Source organism: Dendronephthya gigantea, unplaced genomic scaffold (assembly GCF_004324835.1).
Source record: "Dendronephthya gigantea isolate DGI-Jeju-01 unplaced genomic scaffold, DenGig_1.0 000168F, whole genome shotgun sequence".
Lineage (NCBI taxonomy): Eukaryota > Metazoa > Cnidaria > Anthozoa > Malacalcyonacea > Nephtheidae > Dendronephthya > Dendronephthya gigantea.
The window spans coordinates 192,611-214,924 of record NW_021163178.1 but is presented as its reverse complement, the minus strand read 5'-3'; the positions used below and the strand labels follow the sequence as shown (position 1 = coordinate 214,924).

The window sequence follows — 22,314 nt, the reverse complement described above, 5'->3', positions numbered from 1 at the left end:
TAAAAATGTAATACAGACATCAGGAATGAGTTCAAATTTAGAATCAAAGCTTATTTAGTGTAATATATACCTATTTTATGTAATTTACCAAGTCTAATGTAACATGATAAAAGTGAGCATCGACCAGACCACCGAAATTAGGAAGATGGAAGGAGATAATATTGCGACTTACAAAAGAAAATCAACTAGTATCTATACTCACCATAATTTAAGCTTTTTTCCTCCTTCTCCTTTTTCCAGTTTATTTTCCAATGCTTTTAAAGTGACACTAAGAGGAGATGCTAGGCCCAAATCAACATTGATGCCTTCTGCAGCAAAGAACCCAAATATCATCCCCCAAGCACGACCTTGATTGTCAAACACCAAGGCTCCAGAATCACCCTTTTCACTAAAAGGTTTTCGACGACTTCGGATGGCTAAGCAATTATATGCCCAAAAAGTATGGACTTCATTTTCAATTTCATTCCTGCAATTAAAACAAAACTGCCTTTCCCTGAGGCAACTAAGATCAACAATGTTTAAATTGGGTACTGGTGTACAAGTGCTGCAGTAGAACTTGAATGGAACGTCAGACAAATTCGCGCTACAAGGCCATTGTTGAAAACTATCAAAAGTTAAACGGTTTGCGAAAAAGTTTAAAGTTTCAAGTTGACCATTATCCGTGTACCCTGTCGTCCGACCACTCTTTACAAATCGTAACTCATTTAAATCTTCATCACCAAAATTTTCCACATCAACAATTTCTCCTGTAGGGTTGAACCCCGTATGAATATTCTTTTCAAAACCAAACAAAGGGCATTGAATATTTTCAGGTTGTTCGTCTTTGTGGTCAATAAGTTCCTGAGCTTCTTCGTCATCCAGTTCGGCAATTGCTGCATCAACATAAAATTTGGCATTTGGTTTACTACGAAATGAGACCGTTACGTTTTGTTTTAAACCACTGCAGTATATTCCAATTTCTCTTGATTCTGATTCCAGGGCTTCCTCCATGTTATTTCGCAGAATTCCTAATCTTTCCCTGCTTTTTTCCACACGTCTTTCATAACGATCCCGTTCATCATCTGCAACTATGTGGAGTTTATTCTTTTGCTTTTGTAAACGTTCTTCGCATTCATTCATCTGAGCCCGAATCTCTGAAACCTTGTTTCGGTAATCCACTGTAGCAGGTTGTACAATTACTTTTCTTCGGTTGTCGCTGTTTACGCGGTTTGGACTAAGCACGTGCTGACATGAGAGGATATAGCGTTTGCCGTCCTCATCTTCTAAAAAAGCGCCGAGTGTGCCAACAGATGCTTCATCGCCTTCAACTCCAATTCCGACCCCGCCTCGCAGGGGAAATGTGCGTGATTTTGGATCGCCACATAGTTGAAAATATCCTTCAACAATATCGAAGGGATAACCATTCAGTTTAGTCATCTCTAAAATGTCAGTTTCCCCTGCTGGAATTTTACCTTTTCCTAAAACATACACGGTGACACAAGGAATATTTTTGACGATTGAACCTTCAACTTTGTACGAGGCTTGAACGGCTGTGACGTTTAATCTATTTTGAAAGACGTTGAGATTCTCTTCAATTACTTTTCCTAATTCCCTCAGCTTTTTATCGCATCTTTTTTCTTTTGCGGGAAGCTGAGTGACAATTTTACAAAGTGGCCGCTGCTGAAGGTCAACAAACTCAATTTCAAAATCATAAAAAAATTTCACCGAGGATTCTCGGAAATCTTCAGGAACTCCTTTTCCATCAGTATTCACGTATATATACATGGTTAAGGGACTTTTCTGCTGGGCAACTTCACATGGGATAACTCTGACGCAGCAAGGGTTTGCAGCCGTAAATCGCAAAGCCAATGATCGGGCTTTAACGACGCTCATGTTATAGTTCTATATATGAATAACACAAAAATTGTTATAATTTAAATCGAAGTAAAGATTTTCCCTTCAGTTTTAGTATGCAGTATAATAATCATTAAAGATGGCCATCAGAAAGCTGTTTTTCTACTTTATACCATGGTCAGTGGGGCAATCAAGGTAACATGGAAGCCCATATCATAATAACTATAATTGATAGATAAGTAGATATAGATATAGATAAATAGTTTAATTAAAAGTTGTCTTTCCGTATGGCAACTCCAGTAAACCACTAACGCTATTTTGCTTTTTACCCTTGATATACTATATTTCCTAGATATTTACCTCTCTCTCTTGTTTCTTGAACCCAACGTCTGCAATATATATAATAGTACGGGACACTCATTAGTCACAGCAGTGACTCGCATGCCTGCCAACATAACGTGACGTGTCGTCATAAAAATAATAAAGGGAATTAAGAGTGACGAAATTTGTGTCGCCCGCACGACCCCTGCATAGGGAGATAATGCGTTATTTCCACATGCGGCGCACTTGGATATGCGACATTTAGACTATTTATCTATTTGAAATTATGCTTTTTATGAGTTATTTCTTTTGGCATATAACAAAAAACTCTCTAATGTCTTATATCTAAAGCATTTAACGATGAGTTCGAACAATCGGTTAACAAATATATAGTTTTGTTTCTGTTTTTCTGTGCTTAAAACCAGTGCATGCTGTAGAACAAAATTACCAGAAAGAGGGATTCTCTAAAACGTAGATGGAGCCGTGAGACGTCATTATGTGACGCCATAGATATTCAAAACTCGTCACTGAGATGACTCGTATAGAAGCATAAAAAAGATATCGACTCGTATGGATCATAACTCGAATTAAGTTTTTTAGTGTAAAATATTATTTGGATAGCTGCGCCTGGGTCAACCAAAATAGCTCCACAAGACTCGCACTGAAAACTTGAATGTAACCATAGGCAGCCCAGACATGTTTTCGTTCTCGTGGCGCTCGCGCGTGTACACGAGTCTCTTGGTCTATTATTATGACAAGGTTGGCAAGCTTTTTTACTAAAATATACTACAACGTTTGCTACGACCTGAATATCTTGCAAATTACAAATAATTACATCGATTTAAACGCCGGTAATTTGTCTACATTCTCCCGAAGTTTTAACTTCAAACGATAATTTCAAGGATGCTAAAAAAGCAAATGTGTATCGATATTTTGACAAAATTTTGTCAAGACTATGCTAGTGGCACCAACCCTGTGGTGTCGTCATCATTTTGAATTGCAAACAGAAAACTGATTGGCTCTTGCGTGCGAAATTTCCAACTGAAAAAACGACAGCTAATCAGTTTCTTGTTTGCAAATCTAAATGATGACGACACCACAGGGTTGGTGCCACCAGCATAGTCTTGACAAAATTTTGTCAAAATATCGATACACATTTGCTTTTTTAGCATCCTTAGAATTAACGTTTGAAGTTAAAACTTCGGGAGAATGTAGTCAAATTACCGGCGTTTAAACCGCCGATGTAATTTTTATATTATTTTTATTTGTAATTTGCAAGATATTCAGGCCGTAGCAAACGTTGTAGTATATTTTAGTAAAAAAACTTGCCAACCTTGTCATAATAATAGACCAAGTAGACTCGTGTACACGCGCGAGCGCCACGAGAACGAAAACATGTCTGGGCTTCCTATATGATCTAACTATTAAGATGAACATAGGAGCATAAAAAGATATCGATTTATGACGGTTGTCATTTTGATTCCACTTAACAAAAAAGTAGCCAAGTTTTCTTTCATATTTTTCTTAATAAATTGTGGAAAATTTTTTTCAATGCAAAAATTTACGAGCATATTATTAGTAAACGCAATCGTAATAAGTCTAAACATCGCAGCCCAAACTGTTGACCGTTATGTATATTTTTTGCTTGGATTAGGATTTCTTACCATCTAAGCTTTCAGTTGAAACAAATTGATTATCGCTCTGAAATGAGCACAAGCCAGATTCCATTTTATTGTCTTCAATCGTTGCCCAACACATCATTTCGGTACTAGTACAAGCTCTACCAAAATTGCCATGTTGATCAATCGCGATGACGCAGGCAACGTCATCCACTTGATCTTTCATCTGCTTTAAAGCCTTTTGTGTGGAAACCTGTTGCGAAAAATGCCTGCTTTGAACGATTATATATTCCAATTATATCAGTACTAGCGCTTGTGAGGAGAAGTAGCACTTATATATTTACGTGCAAATTGTCAAGAGTTGTTCTCGCTATATCTAACAAACCTGAGCACTTTGTCCGTTTTCCATAATGTGCACGACTTGTCTTGCTAAAGTCATTTTCGCAATTGATTCTCCAGATGCGGTTGCTGCTCCGTGTTTATTTGCATAACCACCAGAGCCAAATATCGCTTCATTACCGACCTGCCCTTTTCTTTTTCCTTGTATACCACCTAAGATGTCAAACATCCTAGTTGTAATCAACCATACGAATTAAGATTTTAGAGGCATTTCTACTGCACAGCCTGTCAATAAGTTGCAGAATATTTTTCAACATGCTTGTTCCAAGATAGTTAAATTTTTTATCAGTGCTGACATTGGATGCCGACGATTTAAACCTCATATAGACGAGCAAGTTTTCCTGGACGAGTATCATGCAAGGTCAAGAGTGAAACTAGAACGATAATTGCGCGGTGTTTATTTTCAAGTTCTGCCCAACTGATTTCTTTTGTAAGTACAATAGCTAGCTTACAAAGGAAATTTGTCGGAAAGAACTGAGTTAAACAGCCCACCATGCAATTATCGTTCTAGTTTCGGTTCTGAGCAAGGTTTTCAAAATAAGTTGCAAGGAATGTTAGGGCTACACATGCGCCATAAAAACTTCGCAGGAAAAGATTCTCAATGAAAACATGCTCGTCGGTACAAAGCAAACGGCCTATGAACGCATTTTTACTAGGAGTTTTTTACTTAGCAATCTCTTAGCTTCGAGCTATGAATACCTGTTGACAACGCGCATGCAAAATGACCATTGGTGTCTCTTGCAACAGCTGAAACAGTCTCACTGTGTTTCCTGTCTGTCCACCCCTTATAACTCTTGCGTACATATTCAGGGCGTTTCAAATTCGGAGTTTTCAGGAATTCTGAACTGTCTGTCCATTCGTCATACTGAAACGGGTATCCATTTTCTTTAGCGAATTTAAAAGCGCCCTCGCCACTCAAGGCACAGTGACGTGATTCTTTCATGATTAATTTGGCAAATGAAACAGGATGGCGGAAGTAGCGCCCAGATATCAATGCTCCTATAGAAATTGAAAATCAGGGATGCAAGCAAGCAGAATGCTTAAATTTTCAATACTTTAAGTGAAATAGTGAAGTCAAAATTTATTTATTCTGATTGGCTCGCTGAAAATGTAAACAAACTCGCTTATTGTTCTAAAACAAAATTTTTCCCTTTAGGGATTCACAGTATATAGGGGACCTTGCACTGGTTAGATGGCAACTTGGCATGGCATGGAAAATAGAGCAATATTCTTTGTTTGCATGTCCTGGATCAAAACAACTATACTATAATTCTTTGCAGTTTAATGGTTTAATGGTTTATAATAATGGTGTTTATCAATTTTATATCCCAACTATACTGTGGTAAAGTACTAAATGGAAGGCAATAATAAAAAGGATCAATCAATCATATTTTTATATCTGTAATTTCAATAAAAGATAACCCCTCGCCCCGATCCAGCAAGGAAATCACGCAACATGCGGATCACACGTGGGCCTTCGGAAACTGTCGGATTATGTCGTAGATATACGTGGACTCCACCCGTAAACATTGTTAGCATATTAGTCATGACGATGGATAAACTATAAGTCGGATTGATATCCTAAACAGTTATTAGAATATCTTTTTGCCTTTACAAGCAGTGACGTTGAAACAAGAACAACAACATGTGGGAGATGATCACATGACACCTACGTCATGTTCTATTATGCAATATGTTTATGACTTAACAAACATAATAATGCGTGGGCGTGTATAAGGCATAGTGTGTACAATAATGACATATTTGTTCAACAAGAATTTACTGAAATTACACAAATGCCAAAATTACACGCATGTGGAGTAGTGTAAGAACATGTATTAGCAATCACGCCACCAGCATGCCTGCAACGTTTACTTATCACACATTAAGGTGACCTAGTACTGAAGCATTCTGATAAAAAGAAAGCTTACTTGAATGTTATGCCTAGCCTTCATAATTTTAAATGTACAATCATTCGATTCACGATCAGAATGGGCCCTGTAAGAATTCCAAAATACCCAGTACTTTTGCTTTACGGAATTATTGTATTAATTTTCATGCAAATTCGTTACAATATACAGTACACATACAAGAGATTGTAATATATAGCCGTCAGTTCGACGTTTAATTTGACACTTCAAATTTTGGTTATTAAAAGAAGATGATGCCATGCATCAGGCGTGGTAAACTTACAGTTCTTACAGGGAGTGAGCCACATGTCCAGAGTTATAACATCTCATTCAATCAAATTGTCACATTATCACATTATCATCACTGTCAATGCACTAAAATAAGTTTGTCCCAAATCCTTAAGGTGTGATAAGGAAACCTTGCAGGCATGCTGGCCGCGTGATCATTAATACATGTTCTTACACTTTTGACATGCGTGTACTGATTTTAGCATTTGTGTAATTTAAGTAAATTTTTGCTGAACAAACGTGTCATCAAGCGTATTTACGCTCATTATTATACACTGTATGCTCTATACCTTACATGCCCACACATTATTCTGTTCATACGTGGAGTCCACGCATATCTACAATATAATCCGACAGTTTCCGACTTTACGCGTGGGATCCACACGGTGTGTGATTTCCTCGTTTGATGGGGGGGGGGGGTTACCCCTCACAATACGGAGTGTCTCAGATAAGGCCCATACAATGAACAATATTCATTCCTCATTCAGCAATATCCATTCTGTCAGTGAAATTCAAAGGCGTGTGGATTGCATTTGAATAAATTAATTTAAATCAAGATTTAAGTTTTTACACATAATGATGTAAATTAGAATCATTGGCTTTAAAAATGATGAATTATTTAGATTATTCAATTGCCTATATAATATATAAGACACCGAAATGTCGGTCATACCAGTCCTGTCTACATGTATAGCCAACAGGTGCCAGTTGTTCAAAAGACGACTTAACCCAGATTTGACGGAAATCATTACATCAACTTTTTTAATCGCTTGTTCATACTGAAAGTTGGTTATTTTTTCCATGAGTATTTTCTGGTAGAATGGAAGTCATGTTTTGTAAAGTTTTGAAAAGAGTTGCAGCGCAGCAGATACTAAACTAAAACATCGGATTAAATTTTAACCCATGCTGCGTTAGCGATAACCTATAGCTTTGAACAACCGGCCCTATAAATGTAAGTCGAAGCCGGCCTAGTAGCGTAACTATACCATGATCTAACGTGTTCCCATCCATGATCATAGCGTCGCATTCAACTTCACCATTCTCCAATAATGATAATCCGTAATCAGTATTAAAATATTTGCTATCTTCCATGACTCGAACTGCGTCCTCTACGGCGTCAACCGCGGTGCGGCCATCCTGTGAGGGATATTAGCATATATTAGCGATGTGAGTATTTGGTCGGTTTTCCACTAGCGATGATATTCGCGCGAAGCGATTTTTTACCTTTGTAAAAAAAAGAGTAAAGTCGCTTCGCGCAAAAATATCGCTGTTGGAAAAACGGCTTTAATGGTGATGAATGTTTAGACCGCTTCAAAGCGTCCTTTCACATGTACACAGCTCACACCGCCGCCTGATGCTGACTGAAAACAGGAAAAATTGTACACAAAGCTATATTATTTTGCCAAGATATATATAATGCCAAGAATAAGAGAATGCAACTAAATTTAAAAAGTGCAAACAAATGATAATCGACCATCTTCGACAAAAAACAGTAATCCCCTATTTAAAGGTGGACGAAATATTCCGAAATATGGACTGATATTATACCCTCTTCCAGGACATAGCATGGAGCAAATCTGCTGATCTGATATCGTAGTTAGCCCCTGTTTTAATTTTTGCCGCCCTATTTTGCAATTTCTGCAATTTGTCTATAAACATTCTTCCACAGTTTTCCCATAATATAGGGAACAGTAATCGAAATACGGAAGCACAAGGGAATTCTACAAATTCTACACAATTTGTAGAATTCCCTTGTGCTTCCGTATTTCGATTACTGTTCCCTATATTATGGGAAAACTGTGGAAGCATGTTTATGTTTAAGTGTTACAAACAGTTTAACTCTTTCAATGACTCCAATACCGGATGCAATTTTTTTGCGTATTGAGTCTATATGCTTTTTCAATGAAAAAACTGGAAGCAAGAACTCCACAAATTTTTGCGTCATTTTCGTGCAAACTCCACATATGTCCACACGATTTAATATTCGGTCGTACATCTCAAACGAGACTACTCAAATTGCGCCTTCCACGAAAGAAACCGAAATCAAACTCGCAGCAAGACAAAACGACAACCCAGCCAAGGCCAGCATCAAGCAATACGCGGATGCAAGGAAACATGCAACACCCTGCGACCTTAAAGTTGGTGACAGAGTGTCAAGAATGAGAAGAGACAGAGTAAACTAGCTCCTATGATTACTGCTGAGGCAAACGACAAGCAAATCACCCTGAACACATCTTGTTTTAAGAAGGCTCTCGAGCTGGCTCCGTGAAAGGAAGGAAAACCAACAAAAGCTGACGGAAGGTCTTCGAAAAGTTGTAACGGACAAAGATAGTAAGCCGTCACAAAGCGAGCCTGTGTTCCCAAGTGGTAAATCTAATACAGTCGCTTCGAGAGCAGCGTCAAGTGAAGAAGTAAATGTCCGAGAGTCCCAATCGCGTCCTACACGTACTCGGAGAGAACCAGCTCGTTAAAAGGACTTCGTATGATATTGACAATTAGTACGAAACAGTTACTTATATGGTAAGTATGTAAATAATAGTAGCACTATACAAAATTATTAAAATGACTGAAGCCTGGATCAAGCGATTCAAACTGGGATGCTTCACACTCACAAGGTTTGTATAGTGTAGTCAGGAGCGGATTCAGACCGTAGAAACCGTAGCATATGCTACGGTCAGATTTTACCGACATATTTTTCCCAGGGTGTACCTTTGGAAAGCGAAATAATTGCTAATAATTTCATGTTTGAAATTTACAAAATTACCCGGTAACCTGGTATATTAAAAAATTTTACTTTATTTTGGATGATTAAATTCGGGTTTTTATCAAATTTCTGCCCGAAAATAGTATTATGCTATATCACATCGTTCTGAAGTCGAAGCAAGCACTGCAAACTGTAGCATTTGCCTCATGTTGCCTCAAATGTTTTATACACAATAGAGCTTTAATGCAGTTAATAGGAGTTTATGTATCATTAAATCAAAGCAATAATTAGAAACTTTACACACTCAGTTTAATTATAGGTTTTTCAAGATTTTTACTAATGCATATTCGGTTTGGTGGGCAGTAGCAAAAGTAAAACACATTGCAGTATCCTTGGATCCCTGGTTTGTAAGTGTTGTCTTGTGGGAAATAAACAAAATTGAGAATTTTGATAAAAACTTACCATCAGAACCGCATATCCTCGTTTCGCTGCTTTTCGAATTATTTGCATATGTTCGTCACTATGGTTGATACCACCTTGAACGATAATCATCTCTGATCACTGAATTAAAGAAAGGAGATCAACAACTTAAAAAACCTCAGGCAATTAACTGCAATTATATGGTACCTCAGCCTAACTCGGTCTGACAGACATTTCGTGAGGTTTTTCCGATTTGGTTATTGTGTTACCCTTCTCAGCTGTTCATAACATTTTTTTCGGAAGCGAACGGCCACTGCGAAGGTATTTTTTCCCTTACGGTCGTCTGCGATTTTTATCGGTCGACCGCAACCGAACCGCGACCGCTGTGTTAGGTTGAATAAATTACTACGACTCTGGGTCATTTATACTATAATTATAGCATAAGTTCTGTTGGGATGCGATAATAAATTAATTCAACTAATATTTGCACTAAACTGAAAGCTACGAATCGAATATTGTTAATATTGCGATGGTTGTACTCGGAGTTACCAACCCGACAACCTGAAAATTTAGCTAGATCACGGGGCCGTTGGGAATCAAACACGCGACCTTTGATTTCCTAGTTCAATACTCTTCCGACTGAACTACTATTCGAATACCGTAAATGATCGATTAAGCGCCGCGGCGCTTATTGCAAATATCGACTTAATGACGCGGCGCTTATTTGGCAGCGGCGCTTATTTGGCAGCGGCGCTTATTTCAAAGTGAGCAAAGATATTATTTTCTGAAGGCCAATTAATCGAATAAACTTTTGGTAGAGGTTACAGGAAAAAGAAAGCGCGAAGTTGGGCGGGTGATTCCCGCTAAGTTCACAGCATACACGGCGAATCGACGACATGCCCAAGTGTTAGACACGGAGTTAATAGGAAGAAGGAAAATTTTAAACTATCAGAACTGTCATATGAGCCCGGTTGTAAGAGATATTCGACAATAAAACTTTTAAGTTTCAATACTGGCCGTCGTTCTCAATAGTTTAAATGTTAGGACTAGAAATACATGCATGCAGCAACCCCTCGCTATTTCAAACCAAGTACACAATTTCCTGAGTTAACCTAAACTAAACTTATATTATGAAATGACACAAAACTCAAATCAGTCTTATTATATTTTACCGAGTATATTATAGCTAATGTTTCCATCATTAAATACAAAAATAATCATAAAGCTAGTTAAAGGTAATTGCCCGTTCAATTTTGCTGCATTATACCATGCCAGCAATTAAGTAACGGTTTAAAATCGAAGTTTCGAACGATTAAAACAGTACAAAATCTTCACAGACAAAGAAAAAACTTCAAATGTTATTTTATTCTGTATTTTGCAGTCGACGCCGGCGGCTAAAAGTTTTATACTTTATAAATATGGTGTGTATTTTTGTACCAAAATTCAAATTACACTTTCAAAAACACTTTTTGAAGTTAAAGCAAAAGTGTAAGAGCCTTTCACAGGTTTATGCGTTTGCATAAAAAGCTGAAAATTTAACAAATAAACGGCATACAAAGCTGAAAAGAATACAAATACGGCTCAATCTTGTCGCGAAACAAATACGAAATAAACAAAGTAAACACTTTGAAAACATTTATAAGTTTGCAGATTATGAATTATTCCTCTTACACGGCTTTGTCTTGTATCCACGTTCATCTTTGCTAACTGTCATGCTTCATATATCTTGTTTCTTTTCGTTTTACTTCCTTTGCACAAAGTTTATGAAACGCTTTTACAAAAATGTTTACGAAATGACAGTTAATATAAATTGCTGACGTTCTCATTGAAATACAAACTTTCTGTCTTAGCCAATCAGAATGTTCGTTGATTACCAGACGTTACTCGCGCATGCGCAAAACTTAAAAAACCAATCAACGTCGACCGTCCATGACAAAGAATTTGGACAACTTTGGATTCGCCTATGTTCTACCGGGTTCCGGGTGTAATTCCTAATCTCCGAGCGGAATTAGTACCCTCGCAGGCGCTCCGCGCCCGCTCGGGGATTAACGGGTTTAAATAAAGAATCGTTTATTTCTACATTTTTTAGCGTTTATTTTATTTATTTATTAACATTGCCAGGTACAAACAAATTAACATAAGTAAACGACACAAACAACTCGCAGGGAAACGCAACAGCTTACACCAATTACTGCGCTCCCGTTATTTATCTTCCTAAATAGGCGCCGCGGCGCTTATTCAACAGCGGCGCTTATTAATTTTTTTTATCGAGGTGCGGCGCTCATTCGACAGCGGCGCTTATTAATTTTTTATCGAGGTGCGGCGCTTATTCAACAGCGGCGCTTATTCGAGTAGCGGCGCTTAATCGATCATTTCGGAATATTTCGGAACGCAATCAATAGTTTTTAAGCTTGCCCGGTTGGTAACTCAGAGAAGAATTTCATACACCTGAGTCATATTATCGTATTTTTGGACCAGGAACTGGTCCCTAACCGCTGCTAATCTTGTTGTTGTTGTTGTTGTTGTTGCTGTTGTTGTTGTTGTTGTTAGGGGGCGACGCTCTTTAAAAAAATAGGTACGCAATGCGTACATGTGGGTAGCCTGTAAAACATGATTAACTGCAATATTTTTAGTCTTATGTTCTAATGCCATAGACAACGGAATAAACGCGCTATAGTTAGCTGGTTGAATACAGTTATAACGAAGTCGATTTATTACACAATCTATATATTATAATATTTTATTGTATTAAATACATTTTACGACAGATCAAAACATATATAAAAGCATTTTTACAAGAGATAGGAAATGAAATTTTTTAAGCAGAATAGGTGAACAGAAGAAAAAAGAGAGTAAGGTTCCGGATGGTGGCACACATCGTCTGATAACATAAAGCTTAGTTTAGAAGGAGAAAAAGAAGGTTTCAGACTTCTTCAAATTATTTCGTTTTGATGTCCCTTGATTATCAGCATGTCTTTGTTACATACAAGATTGGTTCTTTTGTTGATAAATCAATGTTATAGTTATGTTAATAGTCAATAAAGGTTAAACGTTATTGTTCCAGTAAGATTATACCACTTGTTTGCCAAAGTTTATTGACAATACGTTTCACGATTATAACTGAAGATGATAGTATGATTTCATTGATCCAGTAGGAAGGTACAGGTGGTTTGCAATGTTGATTACAGATAACTTATCAGCACCAATTAGCTGGACATAATAGCACCAGTTCGTAGGTCCAAAAACTGCGTGGCTTTTTCAAGTTTAAATTTATCAGTTGACAATATCTTATCCCTGTGGTAATCAGTCCGACAATCAGTCAACATTGAATGCCATCAATCATCATTGATATAATGTGTATTGCTCAGTAGTAGTTACCATGAAGGTATGAGTAGCATTTACCAGTAGGTTACCAGAGAACTTTGTTCTTGTTTGGCATTCGTTGCTGCGATGAACAGATTACAGTTGCGGTATGTGGAGAGAAGATGTCTGGAAAGAGGAACGAGGATTTCCGATATATGTGTTGTGGTCTTTTTATCTTCGGATTAATTTAGCGTTGATCCACGCGGTTGGCAACAAGCAACGCTGACATTTTTAAAAATTCTTTGTGATTGTAGCTGATTGAGACCTGTAAAAAGCAAAAACTCGCGTTATCAAAGAAACAAACGCATATGTATAGCTAGTATGCAATACGAATCTATTATTTACCTTTAAATTATTAGTGTTTCAGCTTCGACATCGTGTGAATAATTTGAAAATATGCCACCGGAACCTAAAAATAAAGGGAAATGGTCAAATTGCATGAGAAAAGAAAATGAAAAAAAACTCAAAATTAAATGCTTACCTTTTGTTAAATTGGAGCCAGGCCAATAAATATTGGCCTGTGTTCATCTAACCATGTCAATACTATGGTTGTTCTTGTAACATGCTAACGCTATAGTCGGACGTGATTACCTCCTTACCTGGGTTCATCTTACCATGTCAATACTATGGTTTTTCTTGTAACATGCTAACGCTATGTCTGGATGTGATTACCTCCTTACCTTTAGAGAGGCCCAAATTGCTTTGTGATCACTAAAGTAAGTTTCAAGAGTACCTGCCTGGATATCCTCTTCAATCAAATTCGTATACAGATGATCAATCAATGTTCCATTATCTGTTGTAGAACTAGTTATAAGTTGCTCGAGGCCATTGGTATTGATCATAAGATTGTACAGTGATCTTCGTTCTATCTCATCAAGCCAGTTGACATTAAAGTCTCCAATGATTATAACCTGTGGAGAAGGATGTTCCTCCAATGTCGTAGAAATGGCAGCCAAAAGAGATGATAATGCAAGTGTTGGAGATCTGTATATTCCAATTACAATTAGGTCTGGACGTTCGACCATCTTCATAATAGTTACCTCGATCCCATGACAGTTTCTTGCACAAGGATATCCAATAATCATAGGAAGTTTAGAATAAACAGCTGTTCCATGATATGGACGGTTGAGATTTGAAACGTCGTCATTTCTGAATAACTCATGGCCTTCAATTGCGTACATTTCACCAGGATCTTCTTCACGAAATCTCGTTTCGGTAAAAATTAGGATATCAGCAGACGTATAATTAATATCTTTTCGTATATCTTCAATGTGTTTGTGCAAAGATCTTGCATTAAGATAGCAAATTTTTAAATCAGTGGGATTCAGCATGTACAACGGAGTGAAACAAAGATCTAATTTATACTCATTTCTCAGTAAGTGCATTTCTTCTACAACTTTAGGATCAACGGAAATCTTACTTTCGCAAAGATCAGTTATATATAGCCCTTCGATTGTTGTTACTCGGCTTAGAGCGACGTAATGAATATGAGGAATTGCTCTTCTTGTATTTAAATTAACGACGATTGTGACTGAGTATCACCTTGTGATCGATGAACCGTTTTCGCGGCAGCTGGCCTCAAAGGAAATTGCTTTCTTACCACTTGAGCAGACTTCGTTTTACCTACAGCAAATTGCGTTGTAACAGGTTTTATTGGTGTCCAAGTACTTAGTATAGATGTACTTCGAGCATAGAGAATTCTATTTTCTTGTCGGGTTTTCTTTCCAACATCTTCGTCGTCAAACTGAACCCAAACGATGCCAGAAGGTTTAGTATTATCAGTCAATTGAACATGCTTAATGACATTACTTGCACCGTTTGTCAGACCATCATCAGTGCGTATATTCACCGCAATTTCTGTTCGTTGTCCGACAGCAATATGCAGTTTATAAGCCAACTGTTTTGAATTTTTCAAAGGAACATGTGGTATTTGTCTCATTATCTTTTCTTTCAGTTCAGCTGAACAGGCTCCAATTACGCTATCTTGTGCCCTGATTATGTATTTATCACGATCATCAAATGATTGATAAACTATATCATTGTATTCATCAACTAAAGCATTTTGAATGAATAAACGTGGGGCTTCTTTGGGGCAAGCACTCTCTTCAATACATCTTTCCTTTAGTTTTTGTAGATCACTCGGAGTATGATTACCTTCACGAAGTCGATTAAGTATCTCTGCAAAAATCTTGCTTTCTCTCTGTCGCATGATTTCATCAAGCTCAAACATTCTAAAATATTTTCTCCATAAGTTCGGGGCAAGAACATCATAAGAACTTAAAGACTGAACATCTGTAAAAATGTAACCATCCATTACAGGTTTGAGTTGAAATAAGTCACCTATTGTGATTATGCTGACACCACCGAAATCTTCTTTACTACCTTTTAAATCTTTCAAACGGTTGTTCAATTGAATGGTGAACATGCTGTTGCCAACCATTGATATTTCATCAAGCAATATTAACTTTAATGAACTTAGTTCGCATCTCATCGTATTCAGTCTTCCAGAATCCAATGGTTTATAATTTTTCAATGACTGACTGGCTGGAATGCGCAAGGCACTGTGAATCGTGTTACCTTTTATAAGATATGCAGCTTTTCCTGTTGGAGCAAGCAATAATATATGAACACGATGAAAATCGTCCCCCGCTCGTGAATTGTAATACTTCAATGCTGCCTGACTTTCCGACACCTCCACTTCCACTGAGAAATGCGTAAAATGGCTTTTCTGATGTTTTTATCAAATGCAGAGCATGATAGAAGAATTCTCTTTGCTTCTTATTTAGCAGCTGAACTAAGGTTCGATATTCGTTATCTTGCATTTCATTTAAAATCAACGGCTCATTATTTGGTAAAGAAGACGGTATGCCCAAATTTTCAGCAAGATGATCAAATGTTTCGTTTAAATCAGGATGTGTATCCACGCATCCTTCATCCTGATCATGTCGTTCAACATCTTGTGTCACAGGTGCAATGGTATCAAAAGCATCATCATCACATTCGTCTAAATGATGTCCAATTTCATTTAAGTCTTCACTACAAACAGCATATTGTTCCATTTGCTTACTGATTTCTTCATTTCGAGCTAAATAGTGCTCTTCAAAACAGGAGTAATTTCCCATCAAATCGGTTTGCTCATTCCGCCAAGGAGTAAAGAGCATAATTAACTCGCGATAATGTTTTTCAGGTTGAGTCTCTTTATTGAACCAGACACTTCGGATTACTCTAGCTCGAGATCTTTTTTTTATTTTGATATTTTCAGGAGTTTTTACAATGTGAAGATTATCGTCATTTATTAACAACTCGTCGTCATTATCTTCATCATTATTTTCTAATGGAAGATTATCAACGTCAGGCTTGTTTGTTTTCCTATATGTTTTTTGACCACAAGAGTCGTACCATGCTGCCCAATCGGCCAGCGTCACATTTTGCAAACAATCAGGTCGTTCTACATATCTTTTTAAAAGACCACCAGACTGAATTTCTTCTGATTCATCAGACATTTTCTCTATTTCACTCAATGGTTTAAGTAATTCGACTCTTTCAGAAGGAGGAGATGTGTTAATGAAAATTACACTACGAGAAGATTTTCGCATTGGAAGTTGCAAAACAATATACACGGCTTCTTGTGCACATATTTCAACAGAATTCAAAAATTTGTTGCCAATATCACGAACTTGCTGTTTGATATTTGTATTACCTTCGTTCGCTTCAGCACAAGCTTTACGCAGTAATTCACTCATTCCTTTTTGACCTTTGGAAATATATGATACAATATACATTGCACATGCATATACATCTAAGACATATTGAATGTCCATATTTGCTCGCCATGCCCGAAGGCAAACAGGATTGTAATTATTGATTCTTAATTCATTTGGACTTCTTTTTAAGAAGATTGTTGGAGTATTCAAAGATGATCGTATAGCAAGAATATATTGCCGTTCCGAAACACCTAACTCTTGCACTAATTCATCAAAAGTAATGTTTTTACCTTCCTTAAAATCATTCAGTTTCGTTTTAATCTCTTTCCACAATTCTTTGCTGGCTTTAGCAACAGTTGAAGAGATATCTCCATCGAGTGGATAAAGAATCTGAGTACATCTGATTGGTGGTTGTGGATAGTTGAATCTACAAATATTTTTAGACTTTTTCCTGCAAGTATGAGAATGTCTGTGTGTCTGTCTATTCACAAGATCAAGTAATTCTGTATCATCTTCTGGTTTGCTGCAGGTAATTATGCTATCAATATAAGCAACAACATCTTCATCTTTATCAACACCAAACACAGGTGCATTTTCAAGCCATATCAACATATGAATATGAGGTGATCCCCGCTGTTGGTATTCAACTCTATAAAACCAATCTTTAATTTTTCCTAATGGAGCAAGCTCGCTCATTAAGACATCTTTTAAGAAGGTATTGAACTGAAAATCAAAATGTCTTGAACAGGTTACTGGGTCACTTTGTATTAGTCGACACCTTTCCTCCCAATTGAGATTGTTCAATTCCTCATCACTATAATCCTTGTGATCAATAAGTTTACCAAGAATTCTTAATAAATGATTCCATTTGGTTTCTGCTGATGAGAAACTGCAAAATAATGATGCTGGTCCTAACTGACGAATCATGGCAAACAAGTCTTTTTTGGCTCGTTCAAAATAAGGTGGTGAACCCCTAAGAGTTTTCAAGAATCTGAAACCATCATCATGGTTTATTAAACTTTGTAAACCTTCTGCAGTTTTTAGGTCTCCAGCAGTAAGTGTTCTGGTACCTATTTTGTTTTTTCGGAGTGCAATCTGTGACTGACCAATCAAGAATTTCATTTGTAACTTCTTAGCTTTGAAGAATATGTTTTCAACACACATGGCAGCCCGTCGATCAGATCTTCTTAACTCAGATTTACATATGTCACTATAGTAAACACTTCTCAACCTTTGTTTATCATCAGGTCTTTTTTGTCCAAGAAATATGCCTGGATATGACATTTCTTCAGAGTACTGATCTCTAAATATACTCAATGGCCTGTTACCTTCACCAGGAGCAACATTATAGATTTCCTGTCTTTCACCATCACTGACAAAGTCTGGAGGAGTCAACATACTATCAGTTACTCCAGCTGGTATTTCTGCTTCAGCCTCACTCCATTCATCTTCAGGGAGGTTTGATGTTAAATCATCTGCACCATTTGATGTCTCAATATCACTGGTCACATCCAATGACTCTTCCAGGTTTCTCAACCAATTCTGGTTTATTATAATTCCTTGATCTTGATACAAAGCACTTGTGTTAATTAACCATGCAGTTGCTTGCATTACTTTGTGAGGTCTTATATTCATTGAAAGTGCAGAGCTTTTGTATTGTAATCTTCGTTTAAGTTGAACTTTAATAGTACCCATATCATCTGATAGTCTGGGCAGCACATTAACAGTGCTGTTGACATCTGCAGGCACATTGACAACATTACCTGTAATCTTGAGTTGGCCACCTCTTGGGGCCTGAAAAATCTTTTGAAATGCCAACCGAGGAGCAATAAGTCGACATTCTAGTTCATTTAGATCAAAGAAAGAAGGTCTTTCTGGAAATTTCATGCCATTAGCAATTGCACAAGGGGGAACTTTGCTTTTCTTTAAATGGTTGTTACAAGTTTGACAAAGCCATTCAATGTTATCAACACTTTTTATACTTTGTAGATACTTAGTTATATCAGGATTGACCATTCTTAGTCTGTCTGCCAGAGAAACAGAATGTTTATACCATAATTGGTCACAGCAAGTGCAAACATACAAAGGTCCTGTAGATACAGAGCTATGAAAATTTCTCACAAGTGTCAATGTATCAATATCTTCACTAGGCAAGTAACAATTCTCAGCATTTGCAATATTTTGAACTGAATGTGATTCATTACTTTTCTTTTGCTTTTCAGAGCAAGTATTTTTTCTGGAAGCTCTCTTTCTTTCTTTCTCTTTTGCAATTCTTGCAATCCTTTGCTCAGTAGTTTCATTTTGTTTTGTTGCATTCTTAGCATTTCTATTTTTTGCAAGTCTAGCTTCCTTTTGCTCTGCTGACTCATTTTGTCTTCTTACTTTTGCAGCATTTCTATTTTTTGCAAGTCTAGCTTCCCTTTGCTCTGCTGACTCATTTTGCCTTCTTACTTTATCAGCATTTCTATTTTTTGCAAGTCTAGCTTCTTTTTTCTCTGGTGACTCATCTGGTCTCACCCTTTTTCTAAATGTATTGCCGATTATTTGATTGTTCAATTCTTTTCTGTTAACACTATGTTGTTCAAGTAGCTGAGTAGCTGTCTCTAAATCATTATTAGCGATGCACCTTAAACCCTTTAACTCAAATGGCAAAACAATATTTGCTTCATTGCACCTTGAAGTTAACCGAAAATACTCTGCAAGATTTTCTATTCCTTCCACTGATATCAAAACACAGTAATGCAATGCGGATGGTCTACCATACATATCTCGTGAATGAGAATCAAACACTTTAAATACATCAGGAAAAGGCATCATGATTGCCACAGTGTTCATACCAATTGTAAGTAAACAACTTTTATAGCTTAAAGAATGAAATACTTCATTCAGAGCATGCTCAAGAGTCACATATGGGAGATTATTTTCACTCAAATATAATGATCCTGAAAAGGAATCACTATATTGCAAATTAAAGGTAAGATTATCTATGTCTACAAACTTAGGCACATCAGTTAATAATAAATAACTCTTATTTATACTTTGGCTGATAACACAATACAAACTGTTTCCACTTACTAAAATTGAGTTTAGAATTGACTTGTCCCAAATATTGACAGATTTAATTTCATTGTAAACAATTGCATATAATGACATAGCTACACACTGTTTACCAGCATTCACACCAAACATTAGCTCATTACCTTGATTAAAATCAGCATGGATTGTACAAGCAGGGTCAACTATATCATTTATAGTCCTAGGACCTGGATTTTCCTCCACATCATTTGAAAGTCTCAGTAATAATGGCACATAAACATTGTGATAGTATATCATTGAACATACCATAAGAATAAGTCACTGTTTTTTGGCTATTATGCAATTGGCTCTTGAGATAAGGCAAGCAGAATACATTAAAGTAAAACATTAATAGTAATTGATTCCAAAGTATACCTTTAAGACGACACAGACTGTTGCGACAATCTGTAAAATTGTGATGTGAACCAATCCTGGCGCGATAAACTTCAATAGTAACACCCATATTTATGGTCTAGAACTCAGAAACCAAATGTCAATTCTTGAATTTATAAAGTCTCTTATTTGTCAGTAATCTGCCAGCAAGTCGGCAGGTATATTTGGGTTGCAAGTTGGCAGCAATGTTAAATAGTTTGTTTGTACGAGCACAACGGCTGTCGTTTTATATACCCGCACAATGGCTGGGTTCGATTTCAATACCTGCACAATGGCTAGGTTTAGTTTCAATACCTGCACAATGGCTAGGTTTAGTTTTGATACGTGGCCTTTCACGTGAATAGTACCCTGCTCTATGACGAGCAGTGCGAGCAACAATGGCTCCAGGTTGTTTGATTTTGATTTTTGATACGTGCACCTCCGACACGTAGAGCGCCTGACAAACCGTCAGTGCAGGCAAGTTTGCCCCGAATATATATCTACGCTCCAATAATCCGATTGCGATCGAAACTCCTCGACCACGGTAGAAAAACGAGCGATTAAAATAACAAATGTCAGATAAAATACACAAACTTTAAAGTACTCACCTTTGCTTTAAAATTTGACAAACGTATTAACGTAGTTCGGTTCTCTCATCCGAAAGGATCCGAAAGCCATGAAATTTTCCGGAAGTAGAACGAACAGTACGTTCGTCATCTCTCGTTCATCTCTCGTATATCCGACGATTGCCGAACATGTGGCAACAGACAGACAGACACATCCGGACAGTTTTTCGACTACATAGTGGTTAGCCGCGCATGCGCAGGCTACCCACAAAAACCCTAAGGCTCTAGCATTACTTGTTTGATCGGAATGAAACTTGGCACAATTATTCTAAGCAATATTCCGCATCGATTGACGGAGTTCGAATTTTTACTTTTGATCTTTGAAGCAAGTTACAAGCAATTCTTGATATATTTGCAGCAAATAATATATACATATCATTAATATTTAGCCTATATATAAGTAAACGGAAACGATTAGAAATACATTGTCCTCTCCATTGTTATAAATACAATGCAGTTCAGAAATTAAACTCGGTTACGCAGTTCCTGGTCCACTATAGTACGATCGTACTTGTTGTTTAGAACACCTTATCGAAAAACTTTCCGTGAAATTAAAAGAGGCTTTATACTGGCTGCGCTGAATGCCGGATTCGCTATATAAAACAATTTTTGTATTCCGTTTGCATTTTGCCGACTAAAATCGCTGCAAAAATGACATCTTGTGGAATAAGTAAACTTGTCTTTATTTCTATGGAATAAAATCTGTCCTTGTTGCCGGCCCACACTTACGCCTGTATTCAAAAACCTCACTCATGCTTACACTGATTGAGTGGGACCTATAAATTTTGTTAATGCTAGTTAATGAGAAAGTTATTTAGAAATTGGTGGAAAGATTTAAGGTAAAACACTGAAAATCAAGCCCCTATTCGGCTGGAAATATCGTCATGGAAACGTTATGATAACATTAAGATCTCCCACTCAATGAGTTTGAGTGTGAGTGAGCTTTTAGAATACAGGCTTTAAAATCAAATGTTTATTACAAGAATGTAATGTTCAAGCAAGCAAAATCCATGTTCGCGTTCCGTACGTATGCAAGTAAGGGTTCAGTTCTCCAAGCTGGCGACTTTCGTGCGAAGAAATTAAGCCAACGTTATTAAACGTTTGTTCAATAAGAGCTTGCTATATTCCACGGATTCAGCACTGTTAGCCATTTGGAAACTGTATTTTAACGATTGTTTCGTTCAGTAATGAGACTTTGTGTTCGTTTAACGCTTTCGGTGAATGTTAACTATTAAGTATCGGCACATTGAATAATTCGGGCTTGAAATATTTCCCCCCAGCACGTACCTATAATCGTCGTAGACGCACGTATCTCACAGAAACTTTACAGCGGAAGACACCAAGTAAATCGAAGCCACCGTAGTTTTATAGGGCCTGTACCAGCTGCCGAGATGCGTTAGATGTACTGCAGAATGTACACTCAAATGTGTACAGTGGATATTGGATATCTGACGGGCTGTGGATATTGTAATTTAAACGATACTGTGTTGTTTTTTCGTTGCCAGTGTTACGGAAGGCTTTATTCTGTTGAGTTATATGCAGATTAAAAATAGTTGTAAATAGGAAAAATCACCTGCAATGACGTGGATAAATAATTAATTTTTGCCACAGAGATATTTCGGCCAGTCGCAATCATGAACTACTTTTCCTTTCATGGATGGCATTTCGTGGGGTCAAATA

At 37.1% G+C, this 22,314-nt stretch overlaps 1 protein-coding gene across 1 annotated transcript; it reads right to left on the bottom strand.

Annotated features, from left to right (window-relative positions):
• Positions 1–198: 198 nt before the first annotated feature.
• LOC114537883 lies at positions 199–22,132 on the bottom strand. Its single transcript, XM_028558995.1, has 8 exons — positions 21,922–22,132; positions 9,537–9,635; positions 7,357–7,507; positions 4,872–5,171; positions 4,159–4,325; positions 3,819–4,026; positions 2,194–2,222; positions 199–1,881 (listed from the first exon to the last, which is right to left on the bottom strand). The coding sequence occupies exons 2-8, from the start codon at positions 9,624–9,626 to the stop codon at positions 199–201; spliced, it is 2,628 nt and encodes an 875-aa protein (XP_028414796.1). The 5' UTR covers positions 9,627–9,635; positions 21,922–22,132.
• Positions 22,133–22,314: the final 182 nt, after the last annotated feature.

What these genes read in the sequence shown, in the direction of transcription:
- LOC114537883 (XM_028558995.1), bottom strand. Translation starts at nt 9,626, where the DNA reads ATGATTATCGTTCAAGGTGGTATCAACCATAGTGACGAACATATGCAA. An exon ending in TGCATGCGCGTTGTCAACAG is followed by an intron (nt 4,326 to 4,871) that starts GTATTCATAGCT and finishes TTGACATCTTAG; the next exon opens with GTGGTATACAAGGAAAAAGA. An exon ending in AAAACGGACAAAGTGCTCAG is followed by an intron (nt 4,027 to 4,158) that starts GTTTGTTAGATA and finishes TTTTCGCAACAG; the next exon opens with GTTTCCACACAAAAGGCTTT.